This window comes from Heteronotia binoei, unplaced genomic scaffold (assembly GCF_032191835.1).
Source record: "Heteronotia binoei isolate CCM8104 ecotype False Entrance Well unplaced genomic scaffold, APGP_CSIRO_Hbin_v1 ptg000098l, whole genome shotgun sequence".
Taxonomy (NCBI): Eukaryota; Metazoa; Chordata; class Lepidosauria; order Squamata; family Gekkonidae; genus Heteronotia; species Heteronotia binoei.
Genome location: NW_026799993.1, coordinates 93,169 through 113,325, shown reverse-complemented (window position 1 = coordinate 113,325; position 20,157 = coordinate 93,169). Strand labels below are relative to the sequence as shown.

Here is a 20,157-nt window from a genome sequence, read left to right as displayed (position 1 = left end):
GTTTGATGGGAGTTGTAGGCAAAAAAACATCTGGAGAGCTAATGTTGGCCACCCCTGCTATACAGTAATACTGTAACAGTATTCAAAATGAGGCTGCACGATAGAGTTATATAGGGGCATTATGATATTGGCTGATTTGTTTTCAGTCTCTCACAGAGAATGGTATGCATATTCTCACATTCATCCTTTACTTCTCTATTCTCTCTCCCCCTTCCTTCCCTCAACTGCACTCGAACTATTTTGGGAATTTGACTCACTTTGAAGGACCATGCACACCTGTGGAGCAGAATAAAATAAACAGCAAAAACAATGCCTATTATTTCCCTGTGAAACAAGCAGTGTGTTTAATACATGCCAGCATGTTCTGCCCCACTGCTCCACATGCAAGGCCACTAACCCACTAAGGCTGCTCTATACAAGACACATCCTTTGAAGTTAATGTTAATTGCCCATTTGAACTCAACATTAATTTATTCACAATAAACATCATCCCTAGCTGTGTTGCTACTAGGGTTGCCAATCCCCAGGTGGGGGCAGGGGATCCCCCGGTTTGGAGGCCCTCCCCCTGCTTCAGGGTCATCAGAAAGCAGGGGGAGGGGAGGGAAATGTCTGCTGGGAACTCTATTATTCCCTATGGAGATTTATTCCCATAGAAAATAATGGAGAATTGATTCGTGGGTATCTGGGGCTCGGGGGGGGGCTGTTTTTAAGGTAGAGGCACCAAATTTTCAGCACAGCATCTAGTGCCTCTCCCCAAAATATCCCCCAAGTTTCAAAACGATTGGACCAGGGGGTCCAATTCTATGAGCCCCAAAAGAAGGTGCCCCTATCTTTCATTATTTCCTATGGAAGGAAGGCATTGAAAAGGTCTGCGGTCCCTTTAAATGTGATGGCCAGAACTCCCTTTGGAGTTCAATTATGCTTGTCACAGCCTTGATCTTGGCTCCACCGCTAATGTCTCCTGGCTCCACCCCCAAAGTCCCCAGATATTTCTTATATTGGACTTGGCAACCCTAGTTGCTACCCTTCAACACTGACACAGTTTAGGAATTCCCGCTTCACACATAAATCTACATTGACAGGACAGGGGGTGGGAAACCCTCTTGAGCAATCCTGACTATGAACACTGTGCATGGTAATTGAAAGTAGCTAAAAGCCTTATTAAATGATCTTGAAACTGTGAACCTTTAGAAAAGCAATCCTGACTAAGTCCCGGAAAGGCCTGAAAAGTTGTTATCCCATTTATTTCTTTTAAAATGAACTCCTCAGAAGCATTCCTAGAACTATGGACATCAAATATTCCTGGTGCTGGCTCCGCTATAAAAAGAAAAGCAATGTGTATACTAAATTGCTTCCCTCTTGTGTGCATCCAGAAATGCCCATAAGCCTTTAGCAGGTTTCTTTCTACCACATGGTGATAAGGTATTTAAATAGTAGGTTTGTTTCTCTAATGGGTTTTTGGGTACACTTTTAAAAAGTTTTTAGCCATGAGGAATGATTTACTTTTGCTGTCCTCTGCAGTGATGGGGCACCTTTTTAAATAACCAGTATTTGCATTACAAAGAGATAAACAATATTTTTATTTATTTATTTATTTATTTATTTATTGCACTTGTATCCCGCCCTCCCCAAATGGGCTCAGGGCAGCTAACAACCATCACAATTCAATGACAGATTCACATCTTAACAATAAAACATCATTAAAAGATTAAAATATTAAAACAGTTTAAATACAGTGCCGATGGCATTCTGTCTGTTTTGAATTAATTTGCGATGATATTGTGGGGTAGATAGTACTCCCCCGCAGATGTTAAAAGTACCTCCATTTAGTTATTAAAAGCCTGCCTGAACAGATATGTCTTACAGGCCCTGCGGAATTGTGATAAATACATGAATACAGCCCACAGGGAAGTCACTAACTGCTGCTGTGCTAGGCCTTACCGGTCCCCATCTCGTAGGGCCTGGAACTGCCTTCCCAGCAAGCAAGCAAGAAGTTCTCCGACTCGGGCATTAGGGAGGAGAGGTTCTGCTATGGCACCAATCCAAATATCAATGTTCTCAGGTGTCCCATACAGCTTGAGTAGCTTGTGAGCCAAGTAGCTGCTGTTGAGGATATGCTGTAAGTCAGAGAAAGTGTGAGCCTCTGGAAGACCACAGAATCTCCTCCAGGAGTTGTAACCTGCAGGTAGCACCGGAAGATAACATCTGAATGTTGTATTATCGTTCTAAGGGGAGGTGTCCGCACTGCCATTGATACCATCCCCTCTCAGGCACCTCTGAGTAGTATCACATACCTAGCAGTCCATGGTCCCGGCCTCTTTGCAGGTTCAGTGCAGCTAGGTCAAGGGACAGGGCCTTCTTGGGATGAAACAGCTTCTCAGTCAACTCCTCTGGCATCATTTGAGTGGGTGTCTGCAGCTTCGCACAGCTGAATATCTCTCCTCTCAGGATAGGATCAATCCCTCCTAAGGCCGGGAATAAAATTGAGGACTTCAAACTCAGTTAAAATAAAGCTGCATAGACCTGCATTATAACAAAACTCTGTGATGTAGGGCAAGGATGACTTTTCAGTGTTCACACATTTTGTATCCTGGTATAGATACCCAAGTCTAAATCAAATACATGTGCATATCAGGCCCTCTCAGTAGTTCAGAGAGGCCTAGGACACCTCCAGCTTTTGAGGCCCCTAGCCATAACATAAATTAAAAATTATAATGCATGATGTGCATAAAAACAAGTCTACATTTGAGGTCCCCCCCTTTGAACTTAAGGCCCAGATCAAATGATCCTTCAGCCATCAGCTATCTTTGGAGTGACAGCTTTGGTGAAGAAGAAGAAGACGATATTGGATTTATATCCCGCCCTCCACTCCGAAAAGTCTCAGAGCGGCTCACAATCTCCTTTACCTTCCTCCCCCACAACAGACACCCTGTGAGGTGGGTGGGGCTGGAGAGGGCTCTCACAGCAGCTGCCCTTTCAAGGACAACCTCTGCCAGAGCTATGGCTGACCCAAGGCCATGCTAGCAGGTGCAAGTGGAGGAGTGGGGAATCAAACCCAGTTCTCCCAGATAAGAGTCCGCACACTTAACCACTACACCAAACTGGCTCTTCCCTGCACCAAACTGGTGCAGGGAAGAACTATAGCATGGCTGCAGTATGAGCTCTTTTCAGAAAGCCTATAGCAGCCTGAATAGCCCAGACTAGGTTGAGCTGATCAGTGCTTGGAAGCTAAACAGGATTGGCAATGGTTAGTATGTGAATGGAAGGCCACCAAGGAAGACTGGGGCTGTTGCTATGCAGAGGAAGGCAGTAGTAAACCACCTCTGCTCATCTCTTGCCTTGAAAGTCCCAGGAGGAGTTGCCAGGAGTCAGTTATGCCTTGATGATACTTTATTATTAAAGCTTTTGACTATCACCTTTACAATGTATGTAGAAACCACACTAGAGTAATACAGGAGAGATCCTTGAGCAGAAGTGTACACTATGAGAACATGTAACTTATGAATAGTTGACTGTAGCCACTCACAGAATTCACAGCACACCTGTAAATGGAATCTGTGCAAATTCTAATGGCTCACACAAGTAGCACGCATTCTACACATTTCTGAATGTCGTCACAGGGACATACAGTATCTTGGCATTCTCCATAGAGTCATGAATCTTGTGTCACTGTAATTCAGGATTTATCCTTCAGCACACATTGTTCTTTAGCTATTTTTAATGAACATATGAAACTGCCTTATACTGAATCAGACCTTTGGTCCATCAAGGTCAGTATTGTCTTCTCAGACTGGCAGCGGCTCTCCAGGGTCTCAAGCTGAGGTTTTTCACACCTATTTGCCTGGACCCTTTTTTGGAGATGCCAGGGATTGAACCTGGGACCTTCTGCTTCCCAAGCAGATGCTCTACCACTGAGCCACCGTCCCTCCCCAAACATGCTGGGAATCATATGCCCACTGTCTTCTTAGCTCACTGTACTGCATCTACTTAGAATCACCAACACAAGAGCAGCTTCCTGGAGATACTACCTGGTTAATTGGTTAGCTTTTAAGATATTTCAGAAGCTCTTTGTTGTTTTTACTGCAACAGACAAAAAAGCCCACTTTTCTGGAATTCATACTTTTGAAAAATTGTTACACTATGCCACAGTTTCTATGTAACCAATGGTTCAGGTGCACAACCATTTAGAGCACAACTGGTTTACTTGGTGGGTTGCTACAAGCCTCGGTGTGTGTAGACTGCTGTATGCGCATCCATCTACAAATCCTTTGATGTTAACTAGGAAATGATATCCCTCCATGTGCTTTTTCTGTACCTTCCTCAATGATCCTCCATGGGGAGAAGAAAGACTGATGAAGAGAAATGCTGGGGTGATGGGGATTCTCCTCATAGTTTTCATCCAGACGGGAAAGGAAAGGATTGATGGTGACGTGCGCAAAACGAAATGCAGCTGTGGCAAAGACATTGGAGACACTGGGGTCAACGGACTCATTGTAACCAGAGTATGGAGGCAGGTAGGCCTTGGTGGCTTCTGGGCCAAGGATCTTTGGGATATAATCCCTCCAGTTTATAATCTACATTGATCAAACAGAAAGAGGAAAACACATGCCTTAACATGATCTTATGTCCTATGAAATTTATTTTTTTCTAAATCCAGTCAATGCCTTAATAAAGAAATATAGGAGGAAATGAGGATGAGATTTCACTGTATGAAAGGGAGGAGGAAAAGATGCTTCACCACTCTGGGCAATTAAGGATGATCATTTGCCAAGTAATGATGTACCCCAAGCATGAATGTCACAGTTTATAAACTGGTAGCTTGTATCAGCATCATCCTTTCAAGTGCTAAGGAGAATTTTACTGCCTGCTATGTGCAGGGCCATAACCAGCCTTCTTCACTAGTAGGAGCTACCAGATTTTTAGATGGGACTTCCAAAAAAGCATAAATTCTGTGAAAAGCTCATAGCCTTCTAAAACACTCTCAAAACCACATGACGGTGAGCATCCTAGCTTCTATGAATTGTTAGAAACTTGTGCATTAAATAAGGGTGTATATTTTTGCATTCAGAAACTTCTATTTCTTAAATGAACAATAAGTTCATTAAGTTACTCTTTTGTCCCATTTTTGCCCATATCTCCTTCTCACCTTAGTTTTCTGTTTCTATTTACCCTCCCAGTATATCAGTTATTCTGCATCTTTTTTTCATCTCTCTTATGCTGATCTATCGGCCTTGTAGTTTCCATACCTCCATGTATCTCTTTTTGGGTCTCACCTGTTCCATAAAACGATTTCTTCTTCTAAGGATTGGGTGATACTTTAAACCCAGACAGACTGGCAACTTTCCCTTTCCCCAAACTCACCCAACCAAACTAATTTACTAAAACCAACTGGATTGCAAATATTCTGAACATTTTAATCCTGTGTACTTGTCCTCTCCTTGAACAGATGCTTTATCATACTGGCTCAGCCAGTCAGCATCAGAGGCTTCAGCATCACAATACAGTACTTGATTCTGATTTTTTAAGACAAAACAAAAACTTTTAATGTAATGCTTTATGGACATGATGAACCCTGCTGCTTGCTGGCTCTTGGACACACCTCATGTCTTCCTCATCACACCAATTGTGGTTAGACACTAATTCCAATTATCCATGACACACAAATGCAGACACACAAAGCAACTGGAATTACTCCTCCTGCTAACCAATATCTTAAACCAGGGTTTAATCCAGGTTTAGAATCTCAGCCAGTGAATGGAAAATTCACTCTGGTTAACCCATATAACTACATACTTAAGTGGTGGGTAAGAATTCTTGCTGCAACTGGGAAAAATGAGGCATGTGCCTAACAACAAATGTGTTATGCCCATTTTTTTATGTGGTGAGATAATCATGTGACATTTGAATTTGAGCCTGCCATATTTGGTAAAACTGAAGTGTTCATTATAGGAAAAATTGTTGGTAATATTTCTGTTATCCCTCACATTAAGAAAGGGTTATAGAAAGGATAATTTTGGTCCCAGGCGAGAGCTCAATTCTTTGCAAGCATTTCTACTTCCTAGCCAGATGCACTTTGATCCTGGCATTAGCTTGTGGTTCTTGCATATCTTCACAAGAGGCCTCTTGAGATTAGAGTGGCTTTTATACAAACATACCTGTGTGTGTTAACATGAGTGAATGTTTCCAGTGTTACCAGCTCTTATCTGATAACAACAGGCTCTGTGTACCAAGGCAGGGCAGTGAGAGGACAATGCAAGCCCTGACTCTCTTTTTTAGTAAGACCAAACTAAACTGCTTCTGCCCCTGGACGGCCAAATTGCTCATGGGGCCAGTGGCAGCCCCCGGAGCTATGGCAGAGGCCCTGGGGACTGGTTGGGGCCTCACCCAGAAGTCGGGAGACTGTGTCCCCACAGGCCCCCTCGTAGCTACGGGCCTGCTCTGTATTCTTGGTGCTTGGGAGGGGCAACAGTGGGAGGGCTTCTAGTGTCCTGGTCCCACTGATGGACCTCTTGATGGCACCTGGGTTTTTTGGCCGCTGTGTGACACAGAGTGTTGGACTGGTTGGGCCATTAGCCTGATTCAACATGGCTTCTCTTATATTCTTATGTTCTTAAATGTCACACCTAGTGTTGCCAGCCTCCAGATGGGGTCTGGAGTTCTGCCAAAATTACACCTGATCTACAGACTACAGAAATCCATTCCACTCAAGGCAATTGCAGCTTTGGAGGACAGACTCTACGGCATTATATACCCTTCTCTCCCCAAACTACACCCTTCCCAGGCATTGCTATGTAATCTGTAGGAATTTCCCAAGCTGGAGTCGGTAGCCTTACTCACATGAAGTATGTAACACTGCTTCTCAAAACACCAGTGGCCTGTTTAGCTCTTCCTTCCCATGCATCAGTTGAACTTACTCTTGTCCTCCTGACATCACAGCGTTGAGTGTTTCCCCATTCCTTCATCGCATCATAAGGTGGCAGAAAGAACATCAGTGGCCAGGGACAGTTCCAGGTAGGGATACCAGCTCCAGGTTGGAAAATTCCTGGAGATTTGGAGTAGAGTCTGCAGAGGGTGGGGTATAATGGAACAGCGTCTGCTTCCCAAAGCAACTATTACCTGCAGAGGAACTGATCTCTGTAATCTGGAGAGCTGTTGCAATTCCTGGAGATTTCCAGGCCCTGCCTGGAACATGGCAACCCTAGCTCCAGGAGAGTTCTCTGTTTGCCAGCCCTATACAACCATTTGACATCAGTACCTGCCAGAAGCTGAGAGAAGTACCAACACACCAGTGGCTATTTGGTACCAATTCAGCTTTGATTTTTATTGGCCTCTTAGAACACACGAATGGAAAGACAGAATACACATGTAATAAATAAATAGTAGTGTTAGAATTTACTAAATGAGTAGACATGGATGTGGGGATCTAAACGAATTGATGTCATTTGGTGTGTAGGGCTGCCAACTGCCTGGAAGGAAAAAAAAATTCCTGTTGCTTTAATAGAGGCTTAGTGGAATGTTATATCAGTCACTGTTGTTTAACTCCAAGCCATTAAAAGGTTCAACTGTCCATTTCCACATATTAAGTCTCTATTAAAGAGACAGGACATTTTTTCTCCAAGCCTATTGGCAACTCTGTTTAGACAACTGACATACCTTTAACAGCAGGGTCCACAACCTTGTTGAGCCTGTAAGCGCTTTAGAAAATTTCAGAACACAAGGCGGCACCACCACAAAATGGCATGTAGAAGCACACTGGACACTCAAGGCACTCACATGTACCACATTGGGGATCAGCTCTTTAGCATCGTGTACAGCCCTCTGTGAAAGGCCACTGGTGTTGTAAAGATGCTTGAGGCTCTGACCTGGAGGTATGCACCAATGATTTTTCTTGTTTCCTGGTACAGAATCTCCCCACTCCATTGAGGGTTGAGCTGGTGGAGAGTGGCAGCGATTCTGTTGCTCTCTCGCAGAAATGCTGTGTGTAGAACTTGTATTCCTAAATGCTCATTGGACCGTGAATCTCCTGAAAACAAAGAGACTTTATTTCAATGTACACAGCAAATAGGGCTGGCAATCCCGAGGCGGGGGCAGGGGATCCCTTGGTTTGGAGGCCCTCCCCCTTGTTTCAGAGTCATCAGAAAGTGTGGGAGGGGGAGGGATGTCTGCTGGGCACTCCAGCATTCCCTATGGAGACCGATTCCCATAGGGCAGTGTTTCTCATTTGCAGGGTCGTGACCTGGTACCGGGCCACGGAAGCCTTACTACTGGGTCCCAAGAAAAGCCAAAGCTAGCCCCGCCCCATCTCTGTGTTGTGCAGAGAGTAGCTGGGCTGCCTCTCCTTCCTTCTCCCCCGCTTCCAGTGTTTGAGAGAAAAGCTGGCATCCACTGGCACTTTAGACCCATGAAGTGTTCTTCAATGTATGGGCTTTCATGGGCCTTACAGTATGTTCTTTTGGGGAGATTTCCTTGGGAGGCCTGGGAGGCAAAAAATGGTGTGTGTGTGTGTGTGTGTTTCAGCCAGAAGGGGCAGGGAGTGGGCATTCCAGTAGCTATTTTTTTTTACGAAATGACCCCTGGGCAGAATTGTTGCTGGCTGGGGTCATCTGAGGGTGAGGAAGGCTTTTCCCCCTTTGCTCTTCCTTCCTTCCTTCCTTCCTTCCTTCCTTCCTTCCTTCCTTCCTTCCTTCCTTCCTTCCTTCCTTCCTTCCTTCCTTCCTTCCTTTCTTTCTTTCCCTGCAAGTGATGCTCTTTTTGTATTCTTGGTGCTGGGAGGGGGGGAAGCAACAGTGGGAGGGCTTATAGTGCCCTGGCCCCACTGGTGGACATTCTGGTGCTTTTTGGGCATTGTATGAGGGAATTTTGGACTGGATACTCCACTGGGCTGACCTAATATGGCTCCTCTTATGTTTATGTTCTTTCTTTCCATATCTTTTTCTCCCTTTCCTTCCATTTCATTCTTTTCCATTCTTTCTTTCTTTTTCTATTTCTTTCTTTCCTTCCATTTTTATTGGATGAAACTTTTCTGTTCATCATACTGTTGTTGCAGACATAGGAGCTCTGCCAATGAAAAGTTGGCACCCCAAGTTATAACCAGCTGGCCTTCTATGAGATTTCTGTGTGAGTGGGTAAGAGTGAGAGTGAGAGGTGTGGCACAGAAAGAGATTATTGGAGATTACTGTGGTATATCTCAACAGCACTGGAAATAATGGTACTATGAACTTGGCACCATTTTACTGGTCCTGCTTTTAACAGCTGTCTGACACCAAAATTAAGTTCCTCCCATAGATATTAAAAAGGATGAAAGAAGTTCACTGGCTAAGTATCTGCACAACAGGTTATGTTTAAAGGCATGGGAAACACAGCCAGTAAAAAGCTGCAATGCCCTCATAAATATCCTTTTTGGGATAACTGCAGAAAAGCTTGTATGAACTTCATATAACTTGAAATTAATTCATTATTTGCAGTACAATTCTCTGCTACCTTTCACAGCAATTTCCCAGTGTTTCAACCAAACAAAAGTATGAAAAATAGCTGCTGAAAGATTTTCTTGAAACCAAGCAAGCTTGGTTGTAGCTTGAGGCAGGGCTCATTAGTAGCAACTGAAGGAAGGGCCTGCTAAATGTGTCAGCATATTTTGAGGTAGCTGCCAGGGTCCAGTGTGGGTGGTACACAGTGCTGGCATTCCTGTTGGCAATAGCAACAGCACTCCCAACTGCATACACTGGCCAGTGCTGTTGAGGAAGCGGTGTGTACGTGGTGCAGGTAATTGAACATGGGCATTAGGAGTGCTTGCAAGCTGGAGAAGAACACACACGCAGATAGGTGCATGCAGGTGTGGGGGTGGAAAGTGAGGACCACCTACTTTCTCCCCCCATTTTGGTTCAGTATGGGTTTCAGAGAGATTTTTCTGAAAATAAATTTACTTCAGAAGAAGAGGCAGGTTTGGGGGAGTGCCTTGGAAGTGACATCACAGGAAAAAGTGGAGTTTTGGTTCAGTGTGCCCCAGAAGTGACATCACTTGGTCCTTGACAACACAGGAAATGACATAATTCCTGTCTCCCGGCTCCACCCCTGAAGTCTCCTGGCTCCACCCCCAATTTTTAGTGGGCCACAATGGAGAAGTGTAAAAATATCCAAGCCACGGGAAAGAAAAGTTTGGGAAACCCTGCCATAGGGTATAATGGAAAATTGATCCGTGGGTATCTGGGGCTTGTAGGGGGGTGATTGTTTTTTGAGGTAGAGGCACCAAATTTTCAGCATAGCATATGGTGACTCTCCTCAAAATACTGCCCAAGTTTCAAAAAGATTGGACTGGGTTTCCAATTACATGAGCCCCAAAAGAAGGTGCCCCTATCCTTCATTATTCCAAATGGAGGGAAGGCTTTTAAAAGGAGTGTGGTCCCTTTCAATGTGATGGCCAAAACTCCCTTTGGAGTTCAATCATGCTTGTCCCACTCTTGCTCCTGGTTCCACGCCCAAAGTCTCCTGGCTCCACCCCCAAAGTCCCCAGATATTTCTTGAGTCAGACTTGGCAATCCTAACAGCAAATTGGGGGGGGGGGGGGCACTGCATGGCCACTGGTAACTTTAAGCAGGACTGAAACAGTGTTTTCCTAACATCCACTGTTGAAGATCCTCCAGCAGGGCTCCACTGTGGACAAAGCAGGATCCATTCTAGGGAGCAGTTCTGGCCACCAGTTGGTGCTGCTGTACTTATTACAGCATCAATAATACAAACTTCCTATAACCATTTTAGGCACAGTCACTACAGATTCATCTGTAAAATGCCATGCCTTAGTGCTGCTTGGCACAAACAGTTATATTTTGTATAGCCTAAGATGCAGGTGCAAAAGAGAAGATGCCTGCAGTTTTCACGATTGTGTTGAGGAGGTAATTTTGGCAGGCGCAGCTTGTCAAGTAGGCTGGAGAAAACTGGACCTGCTCAAATCCCATTCTTCTCCACAACCATGGAAGGACCAAGAGGCCTGTTTCTCTTTCATCTGGCCACCCTGTAAGGAGTAGCCAGTAGGTGGATATGTCAAAAACAACAACAGAGGTACCTCTTGCTTACCTGCTATGAAGCAGGGGATGTCAGACACATTGGCAAGACAGGAGTTTCGTGTCAAGGCACAAGGGTTTGGGAATTTCCTCTCAGCGAAAGGCAGAAGAGGAAGGCCGCCATCAGAGAACTCCTGGTTGACAGCTAGCAGACCCAGCTCCTGGGAGAGATTGCGGAGTCTGCTAGCTAGCGAGGCTGTGCTGCCATATATCATGCTGCCATCTACAAAAGAAGTAAGGCTGTTCAGTTGCTCTCGAGGCTGCAGCCGTCCCACAAGGAAGCTGGATTCACCACTGCCACAAGCTGGAGAGGAGCGGATAAAAGGCAGGCACTCCATCGCCCCCTCACCCAGACGCAAGTCACCTGCAGGGATCTAGAACAAGGGAAGCACAGTGGTGAGTGGCCTGTTACCTACCAGTGCAAAGAGATGCTTGCTATAAAACAGGCTGAATATGGAAGATTCCATTCTTTGGCCTCATATTTCTTTTTTTTGTTACCTGGATAGGGAAGCATGGATTCTGGTTAATGCAAGCTTGGGAACAATCTATTCCATCCACAAAAGAGACTACGCTGGCACTCTGGGGTGTGAGATCCATGTCATGATCAATCCACTGGCCCCATTCCACCAGCATGTGTGTATAGGAACTGTCCAGAGAGATGTTCTCATTCTGAGTATGCAAGATTTCATGGGATACCTGGCGCACCTTTAAAAAAACCAGAGATATCAGAGGTAAGGGAATTATTCATGCTGGGAATTATTAGGAAGGGAACTGAAAACAAATCAGCCAGTATCATAATTCCCCTGTATAATTCGATGGTGTGGTCTCATTTGGAGTAATGTGTGCAGTTCTGGTCGCCGCACCTCAAAAAGGATATTATAGCATTGGAGAAAGTCCAGAGAAGGGCAACTAGAATGATTAAAGGGCTGGAGCACTTTCCCTATGAAGAAAGGTTGAAACGCTTGGGATTCTTTAGCTTGGAGAAACGTCAACTGCGGGGTGACATGATAGAGGTTTACAAGATAATGCATGGGATGGAGAAAGTAGAGAAAGAAGTACTTTTCTCCCTTTCTCACAATACAAGAACTCGTGGGCATTCGATGAAATTGCTGAGCAGACAGGTTAAAACGGATAAAAGGAAGTACTTCTTCACCCAAAGGGTGATTAACATGCGGAATTCACTGCCACAGGAGGTGGTGGCAGCCACAAGCATAGCCACCTTCAAGAGGGGTTTAGATAAAAATATGGAGCAGGGGTCCATCCGTGGCTATTAGCCACAGTGTGTGTGTATGTATAAATTTTTTTGCCACTGTGTGACACAGAGTGTTGGACTGGATGGGCCATTGGCCTGATCCAACATGGCTTCTCTTATGTTCTTATATAAGGGAAAGTGAGGTTTCATTCATTTAAAAAGTGTTTCCTTTTAATGTAAACCCATCAGCACCATTCACAGAAGAATCCATGGCCACATACCAAAGGCAATGGGAAGCCCTTATAGACCTTTGATTTATTCCACCCTTTTGGTGCAGAGAACCCATCTTCATAGTCTGCAGGGAGCCAGCGGGCATAGGCTGTGTTTGCTGCTCCCCAAAGAGGGTTCTTCCTGCAAGGGAAAGGGGAGAGGATAAGCTCATTGACCAGATCACAGAAAATGGGAAGACGGCAATGCAATTTGCATAAGTAGATGAAGATGTTGTAAAACCATTGCTCGGCTGTACCACTGGGAAGTAGGATTGCCAATCTCCAACTGGAAACTGGAATTCTCTGGGAATTGCAACTGATCTCCAGACTACAGAGATAGTTTACTCTGGACAAAATGACAGTTTCAATGAGTGGACTCTGCAGCATCACATCCCTGCTGCGCTCCCTCTCCTCCTCTCCCCAAACTCTGCCCTCTTAGTTCCTGCCCCCAAATCTTTAAGGGTCTTGCAAACCAGAGTTGGCAACCTAACTGTCTAAGTATAGCTGGAGGATCACATGAATGAATGTACCTCTCCCACCCTCAATTCACAGAAAATATGAAATGCCAAGAAGGAAAATTCTTGCCCAGGCCAAGCCTTTTCTCTAATATGTTAGCCTTGGTATGCGCAGAGATTCTCCCGCCCCTCTTCACAGGAAACCTCACAGCCATGCAATCTCCACTTGCAGTCTGAACTCTGAGCATATTTATTCTCTCATCCACTGTTGGTACAAACAGTTCAAGGGAAAAGGCAGGAAGAATCTGTCATGTTAGATACCTTCTCACAGGTGGAATTCCATGTGGATTCCTTTGGGGGGAGTTTGATTACAGACAAGTAGAGTGTAGAATGTGGCTTGAATCAGAAGACTGATGCAGCGGAAAAGGGACTTCTCATCGTTTCCACTTCACACAGTTTCACTACTGCAAAGCATGCCCCCTTACCCCAGCTAGTTTTATCCACTGTGAGGAAAAGTTACAAATATGAGGGAGTGACAGGGACTCCAAGGTGGCTAAATTTGCTTTTGGGAGGCTCCTGCTGTCTCATGAGTATTGATAGTGGCTGGCTTGCTCCTCTTACCAGTTTGTACGTTGATAAAATAAAGTATGACTCTTCATTACTCTCTTTTCAAACGATATAAAGTGCTCTGGCATATCATAACCTCTTGTGGAGATCAGTGTGTGTAAAGCAGCCTCTATGCCTCAGTGACTTCTCTGTGTATCTACTAGACTGGCTGCAAAGGTGGCGCTGTTCAACAAAGATGAGTTTTTCTCCATGGTAATAATTTGGCCAGTGGGGGGGGGGGGAGGGTTGTGCCAGTTCCAAGTCTAACGTGTAGATTTACCTGTTGTTGCAGGTTCCATCTATGGATCTGTATTTATCAGCCAAACAGGAATCTGGGCACTTGATGGGCCTGAGCTGGGCAGCACAGCCAGTCACTTTTGCCAAGCTGGAGAGATTGTGGCCTCCCAGGATCCCTTGCAGAAGAAAAAGAAGAAAGGAGCTACTCCAGAGGGTCATGAGTAGGTGCTTGGGGCATTGTCAGGAAAAGAATGGAGCACACACCTGTTATATTGCTGTTCCGCTTCTCCTGCATGTAAACAAGCTGCCGAATGAGCTCCACTGCTGTGTCCATCAACTCGGCTGCCTGTACTGCCACATTGGTCTCTGCCTCTGGGTGCTTAAACAGGCTCAGCAGGTCACTGGCACTCAGTGATCCTTTGGCCAGCGCTGCTTTCCCTCTGTGATTATAGAATCAAAGGTTGAACAGAGGGGGCTGAAAACTCTGCCAAGGCTGGGGACATAGGTCAATGGAGTGAATGGGTGAGCAGGCGGTATGACAAAACAAGGGTATGGAAGTCCAGGGGCCCCATCAAGACTAACAAAGTGTATTCCAGCATCAGCTTTCATCAGTTAGAGCTCCCTTTGCATTGGAAGGAAATGAAGCCAAGCTCTGACTCACTGGAATAAATTTTAAGGGGCTGCTGTTCAATTGTGCTGTATCACACCAACACAGCTACTCCTCTGGTATTCTTAGACAGGGGTAGGGCTTCTTCTGAGCAGGGACGCACAGGAATGCAGTTCCAGCTGGCTTGGTGTCAGGGGTGTGTGGTCTAATATGTAAATGAATTCCTGCTGGGCTTTTTCTACAAAAAAGCCCTATGTGAAACAATGGTGATGTCAGGGGGTGTGGCCTAATATGCAAATGAGTTACTGCTGGACTTTTTCTAGCAAAAAAGTCCTGGATAGGGGCATGGGTGAGGAATAGAAAAAGAATTAGGTCACAGTTGCTTCCGCCTCAGGAGGCTGGTACCTGTTTCTAGAGCGGTAGTAAGCCAAAGAGACTAGCTGCTTTGCCCGTTCCACGGCCTGCTTCACCAATGAACTTTCAAGGTTCTCATGTTCTGGGGCTGAGCAAAAAATAAAAAAAAAATAGCAGAAAGAAAAGAAATACAGGGATCCATGTCCTGATTGCAGGGTTATCAGCCATCTAAACAAAGATTTACTGACATAAGCATCTGAAGAAAGTACAAGACAGTGGGCTTTGGGAAAAAATTAACACATCATTCTGGCATCTGTTGATGTTCCCTGCTGTTGCCAGAGACCAACACAATCTTGGGCACAACCTAGGTATGTGGTTTTCAAGTTCTGTTCCAGAAAACACAGGGTTTCCTTGGAAGCCTATCAGGGCTTCCTCAGTGATAACATCAGTCACAGCACAAGCCAAACATAAAAGCCATGCAATACCTTTATTAAGGCCATCCAAGATAATGTAAGAAATAAGCAAGCTTCAATAACAGTAGATAAGCTTTACTGAAAGCTGATCTCCATTTCAGTTCCTTGGATCTGATCACTCACTGGACAGGGAGTGTTTAGCGTATTCAATGTCAACAAGAAGCTGGATGATCTTTCACTGATTCTTCCCAGTGCTTTTTTTTTTTTAACAGTAAAGGGTAGTTGTGTTTGACTCCAGTTCAGATCTGGGCTACGCAAGGAGCAGGAGGGTGAGGCGTTTAGTCATAACCCTTCACCATGTCATCAGATCTGACGCACATAAACCCCACAACAGTTAATAGCCTTGGAAGCAAAAAAATAAAAAAGATGTGCAAAAAGGTTATCTGTCAGGAGTAGACTGGAAAATGAAAATGGCTCTGGAGCAAGTCAAGCTGAGTGGCTCCAGTGGTGCTACAAGCCAGTGCTGCAGAGAGTCACACACTGTATTTCATATTTTCAAATAGCTGAGAAGATCTAGTCATGGATCATCCAGCATCTTGTCTAGCTTCATCTTCATTTCCTACAGGGTGTGATGAGGCCCCTCCAGGACGCTCAGTGTCAGGCTTGGATGTGGAGTGTGCCCTAGAATGTTCCTCAGAACCCTCTGTAATGTTCCATGGCAGAAGAACTGAGGGTTTGGGGGCAGTGCATGGAAAGAGTTCCTGGATGGTAGGAAGTTGGAAAAAACCCAGGGGTGCAGGAGAGCAATCAAGCCTGCTCTTAAATTATTTCATCCTGGAACCTCCAATATATAATGGAGAACAGAACTGCCCCATCAGTGGCTATAAGAACATAACTCTGCCACTCCTCTAGGGTTGCTTCCTACTGCATCTTCTGCTTCTTGGCCACAACAGGCAGCTTTTTTTTACTAGCCCATCTCCTTGTGCAGCAGAATTCAGGGATAATGTTCTTCCTCCTCCAATCATGGTATCAAAGACTTCAGCTGAAGTAATAGAGAGCCGCTGCCAGTTCTGAGAAGACAATACTGACTTTGATGGACCAAAGGTCTGATTCAGTATAAGGTAGCTTCATATGTTCAATAATGCAGTGTGCTGCTTACCTGCATAGGTGAGATGAGCAGAAAAGGTGAATACTAATATAAGCAAGAATACTACAAGTCCAGATACCATTACTTGGATGGGGAAAGCCCGCTTGAAGTGCTGTGGAATGGATACAATGCAGATTAATAATTGCAGCAGAGCATGAATAAATGAACAATAATCGTTGGTGCAGGTTTTGATTGGATGATCTTAAACTCAAAGGACAAATGAAGAACAATACAGATATCACACACACACACACAAAGTGTAAAGTGCTGTCAAAGCACAGCTGACATGGCGACCTCAACAAGATCCTTTCCAGACAAGTGAGAAGCAAAGGCTGTTTGCCATTGCCTTCCTCCGCAAAACCTTCCTTGGAGATCTCCCTTCCAAGTATTGTCCCTGCTTAGCTTCTGAGATCTGATGAGATCAGGCTATCCCATGCTGCCATCCCTCCCATATACTTGTGATATATAATGAATATGCGCAAGTATATTCATAAAATATGCCTGAAGGTCAAAGATGACAAAACATAGGTTCAAGCAGAATGTCATTTATCATTCAGAACTTAAAATTCCAAATACTGTGACCTGCTCCGTACTTTAGGGACAGGATATGACTGTTAGAATCACACTAGTTTTTCAAGGTTCTGCCCTTCCTGCAAATATTGCAAATCCTCTCTCTGAAGCATATTTAATACCCCTTTGATTTAAGTATATATGGTTTTGTATGACTGTCCAGGGCAACTATTGAATAGCACCAAGGACATTGCCAGTCACGTGCATGTACACATGCATGCATACACACACCAGTCTCTATATGGGTTTGTGTGTATTTTTAAATGCACATTCATCACATCTTATTGTGGTTGATCCTCAAGCAGACTCAAGGATTGGAACCAGGATAATAGTCCAAAAGCTATTTTGCTGCTCCATGCAACAACAAATGTCACATCTGGGTTAAACTGGCTTCCCCTGCCACTGCGAGATCAGTAGGGCTGGTGGTGGTGCATGCATTCCCCCTACAAGCTGCTGGCCAGGGGAGGATTTGAACAATACTTAGCAAGTGATATTCAAAAGGGTGAACACAAAGGAAAAGTGCAGCCTGACTCTGCCATCCTTCTCTCTGCCTCTTTCCTTAAAGAAATCAGGAAAGAGATTAGAACAGATCAGTGGAGGTGATGCATTAGAGGAGGTGGAGCATGCCTGAAAGATGGAAACCCTTCTCCTTTACTATTCCCCTTGCTCATGTGAGTCTATCTTTCTAGCTATATTTAATCAAGAGAGAGTACTTATTTGCTTTATGAGTCAAACCCTTACCTTCCCAAAGGGAAACCAATTGTTTAAGGCCTGCAATGATGGAATGTAGGAATGTCACACGACTCAGGATTGAGGATCTCGCACCAGTTTGTGTCTGTCTCGTCTGACAGTGGTCTCTCTATTTTACAGTGGCCGTTTTATTTTATACACTTGTCTTTACACAATCATTTACTAGAAGTATGCAGGGTAAGGAAACAGATGTTTACCTTAGCTTTTTACCCCAAATGTGTATTCCAGGAAGGAGGTGAAAGCGCAGAACATTCCAAGGCCCTCAGCATTCTTGCATAAGGGCAAAGTACATAAAGGCTTAAGCCTGCCTTCTAAGTCTATGGATGAATTCAGGACAAGGTTGGTTTGCCAGACTGTTGACCCTTCCTTCAATGGAATGTCATTTTGAGTTCCCTATCAAGTATCTCATGTGCTTTTAAGGGTCTGCCACAAAGGTTGCCAAGTCCAATTCAAGAAATATTTGGGGACTTTGGGGGTGGAGCCAGGAGACATTGGGGCGGAGCCAGGAGCAAGGGTGTGACAAGCATAATTGAACTTCAAGGGAGTTCTGGCAATCACATTTAAAGGGACCACAGATCTTTTAAATCCCTTCCCTCCATAGGAAATAATGAAGGATAGGGGCACCTTCTTTTGGGGCTCATAGAATTGGACCGCCTGGTCCAATCTTTTTGAAACTTCGGGGGTATTTTGGGGAGAGGTACTGGATGCTATGCTGCAAATCTGGTGCCTCAACCTAAAAAAACAGCCCCCCCCCCAGAGCCCCAGATACCCACAGATCAATTTTCTATTATTTCCTATGAGAATAAGTCTCCACAGGGAATAATAGAGTTCCCTCCCCTCCCCCCCGTTTTCTCTTTCTCATTCACACACGCTTAACTGTCTCTGGTGCAAGTGAGCAGCTGTGTTTGTCTGAAGCAGTAGAACAAAGCAGGAATCTCTGGTGCCTCCACAACCAGGTCTGGAAAGTACAGGGGCTACGCTGCTCTTTTACACACACACTAACTCATCCCAAACGAAAGCAAAACAAACGCAGGGACTGCACTCTGACGAGGTCTGCTGTTGCTAACCCTTCCCCATGAAGTACTTCCTGCTCCAATTTAAAGGCACACACACATTTTAAAACTGTACATGTTTGCAGGTCCTGCCCAAGATCTAGCTGGAGAAGCTGCTGCGATCGGGGCTGGGTGGGAAGCGAAGGGGCGAGGAGATGCTGCTGCGATGGGGCTGGGTGGGAAGGGAAGGAAAGGAAAGGGGCAAGGAGAAGCTGCTGCGATTGGGGCTGGGTGGGAGGGGAAGGGAAGGGGTGAGGAGAAGCTGCTGCCATCGGGGCTGGGTGGGAGGGGAAGGGAAGGGGCGAGGAGAAGCTGCTGCCATCGGGGCTGGGTGGGAGGGGAAGGGAAGGGGCGAGAAGAAGCTGTGCCATCGGGGATGGGTGGGAAGGGAAGGGGCGATTAGAAGCTGCTGCGATGGAGCTGGGTGGGAAGGGAAGGGGCGAGGAGAAGCTGCTGCGATCAGGGCTGGGTGGGAAGGGGTGAGGAGAAGCTGTTGCGATGGGGCTGGGTGGGAAGGGAAGGGGTGAGGAGAAGCTGCTGCGATCGGGGCTGGGTGGGAAGCGAAGGGGCGAGGAGACGCTGCTGCAATGGGGCTAGGTGGGAAGGGAAGGGGTGAGGAGAAGCTGCTGCGATGGGGCTGGGTGGGAAGGGAAGGGAAAGGGCAAGGAGAAGCTGCTGCGATCAGGGCTGGGTGGGAAGGGAAGGGAAAGGGCGAGGAGAAGCTGCTGCGATCGGGGCTGGGTGGGAAGGGAAGGGCTGCCATTTCCCCCACCCCCCGCTTCTGGATTTTTGGGTTGCGAGGGAGGAGGCTCCAAATTGTGGGGTCCCCCACCTGGGGCGGGGGATTGGGAAGCCTATCTGCCACTCTCCAGAATTAGAAAATAGGCCTTAAAATAGGCGATCCCCAGTACAGCATGTCTCCCAACCCTTCCCACAATTATTGAAGGAACAGAGTTTGCTTTCAAGTAGTGTCAAAAAGTACTGGCTCCAGAGAAACCAATAAGCAGGGCCAAAGGTCTGGGTGTCTGCCACCACATATGCATTGTCCAAGTTATGAGGTCTGAGGAGCAGACCTCCCTCCCCACACAGTGCCAGTTTACTGCCAGAGGACACAAGGAAGGGAGCTTCCCTTTTTCTCTTGCCTTACCTGGCAGCTAATGAAAGGTAGCCGCAGACAAGAAGCCTTTTAAGTACAAATGTGATATTGGGATAACTGCTGAGGCTGACTGCAGTCCTAAACAGAGCTACACCTTTCTCAATCCATAGGGGTCAATGGCTTTAGAAGGATGTAATCCTTCATCAGATTGTACTAGAACCTGTTGGAGCAAGAATCTACATAAACCCAGTCTGACAGCTACAGTATGACAGCTGGTGATCTAGCTGCCAGGCTAGGTCACAGTGACCTGATCAGCAGACCGGCTTGAGCCGGCAGAAGCCAAGTGATGCAA

The 20,157-nt window shown here is 45.6% G+C and overlaps 1 protein-coding gene across 1 annotated transcript in view; it reads right to left on the bottom strand.

Moving 5' to 3' along the window:
* LOC132590513 (eosinophil peroxidase-like) overlaps positions 1 to 20,157 on the bottom strand; it is a 79,188-nt gene that overhangs the window by 13,939 nt on the left and 45,092 nt on the right. Inside the window, exons 3-12 of the mRNA XM_060263422.1 lie at positions 14,829 to 14,925; positions 14,081 to 14,256; positions 13,860 to 13,992; positions 12,531 to 12,660; positions 11,556 to 11,762; positions 11,071 to 11,431; positions 7,863 to 8,023; positions 4,316 to 4,574; positions 2,295 to 2,465; positions 1,942 to 2,179 (exon numbers count right to left, since the gene is read on the bottom strand). Of these exons, the coding sequence (XP_060119405.1) occupies positions 1,942 to 2,179; positions 2,295 to 2,465; positions 4,316 to 4,574; positions 7,863 to 8,023; positions 11,071 to 11,431; positions 11,556 to 11,762; positions 12,531 to 12,660; positions 13,860 to 13,992; positions 14,081 to 14,256; positions 14,829 to 14,925 (1,933 nt within the window). The remainder of the gene's footprint in view (positions 1 to 1,941; positions 2,180 to 2,294; positions 2,466 to 4,315; positions 4,575 to 7,862; positions 8,024 to 11,070; positions 11,432 to 11,555; positions 11,763 to 12,530; positions 12,661 to 13,859; positions 13,993 to 14,080; positions 14,257 to 14,828; positions 14,926 to 20,157) is intronic.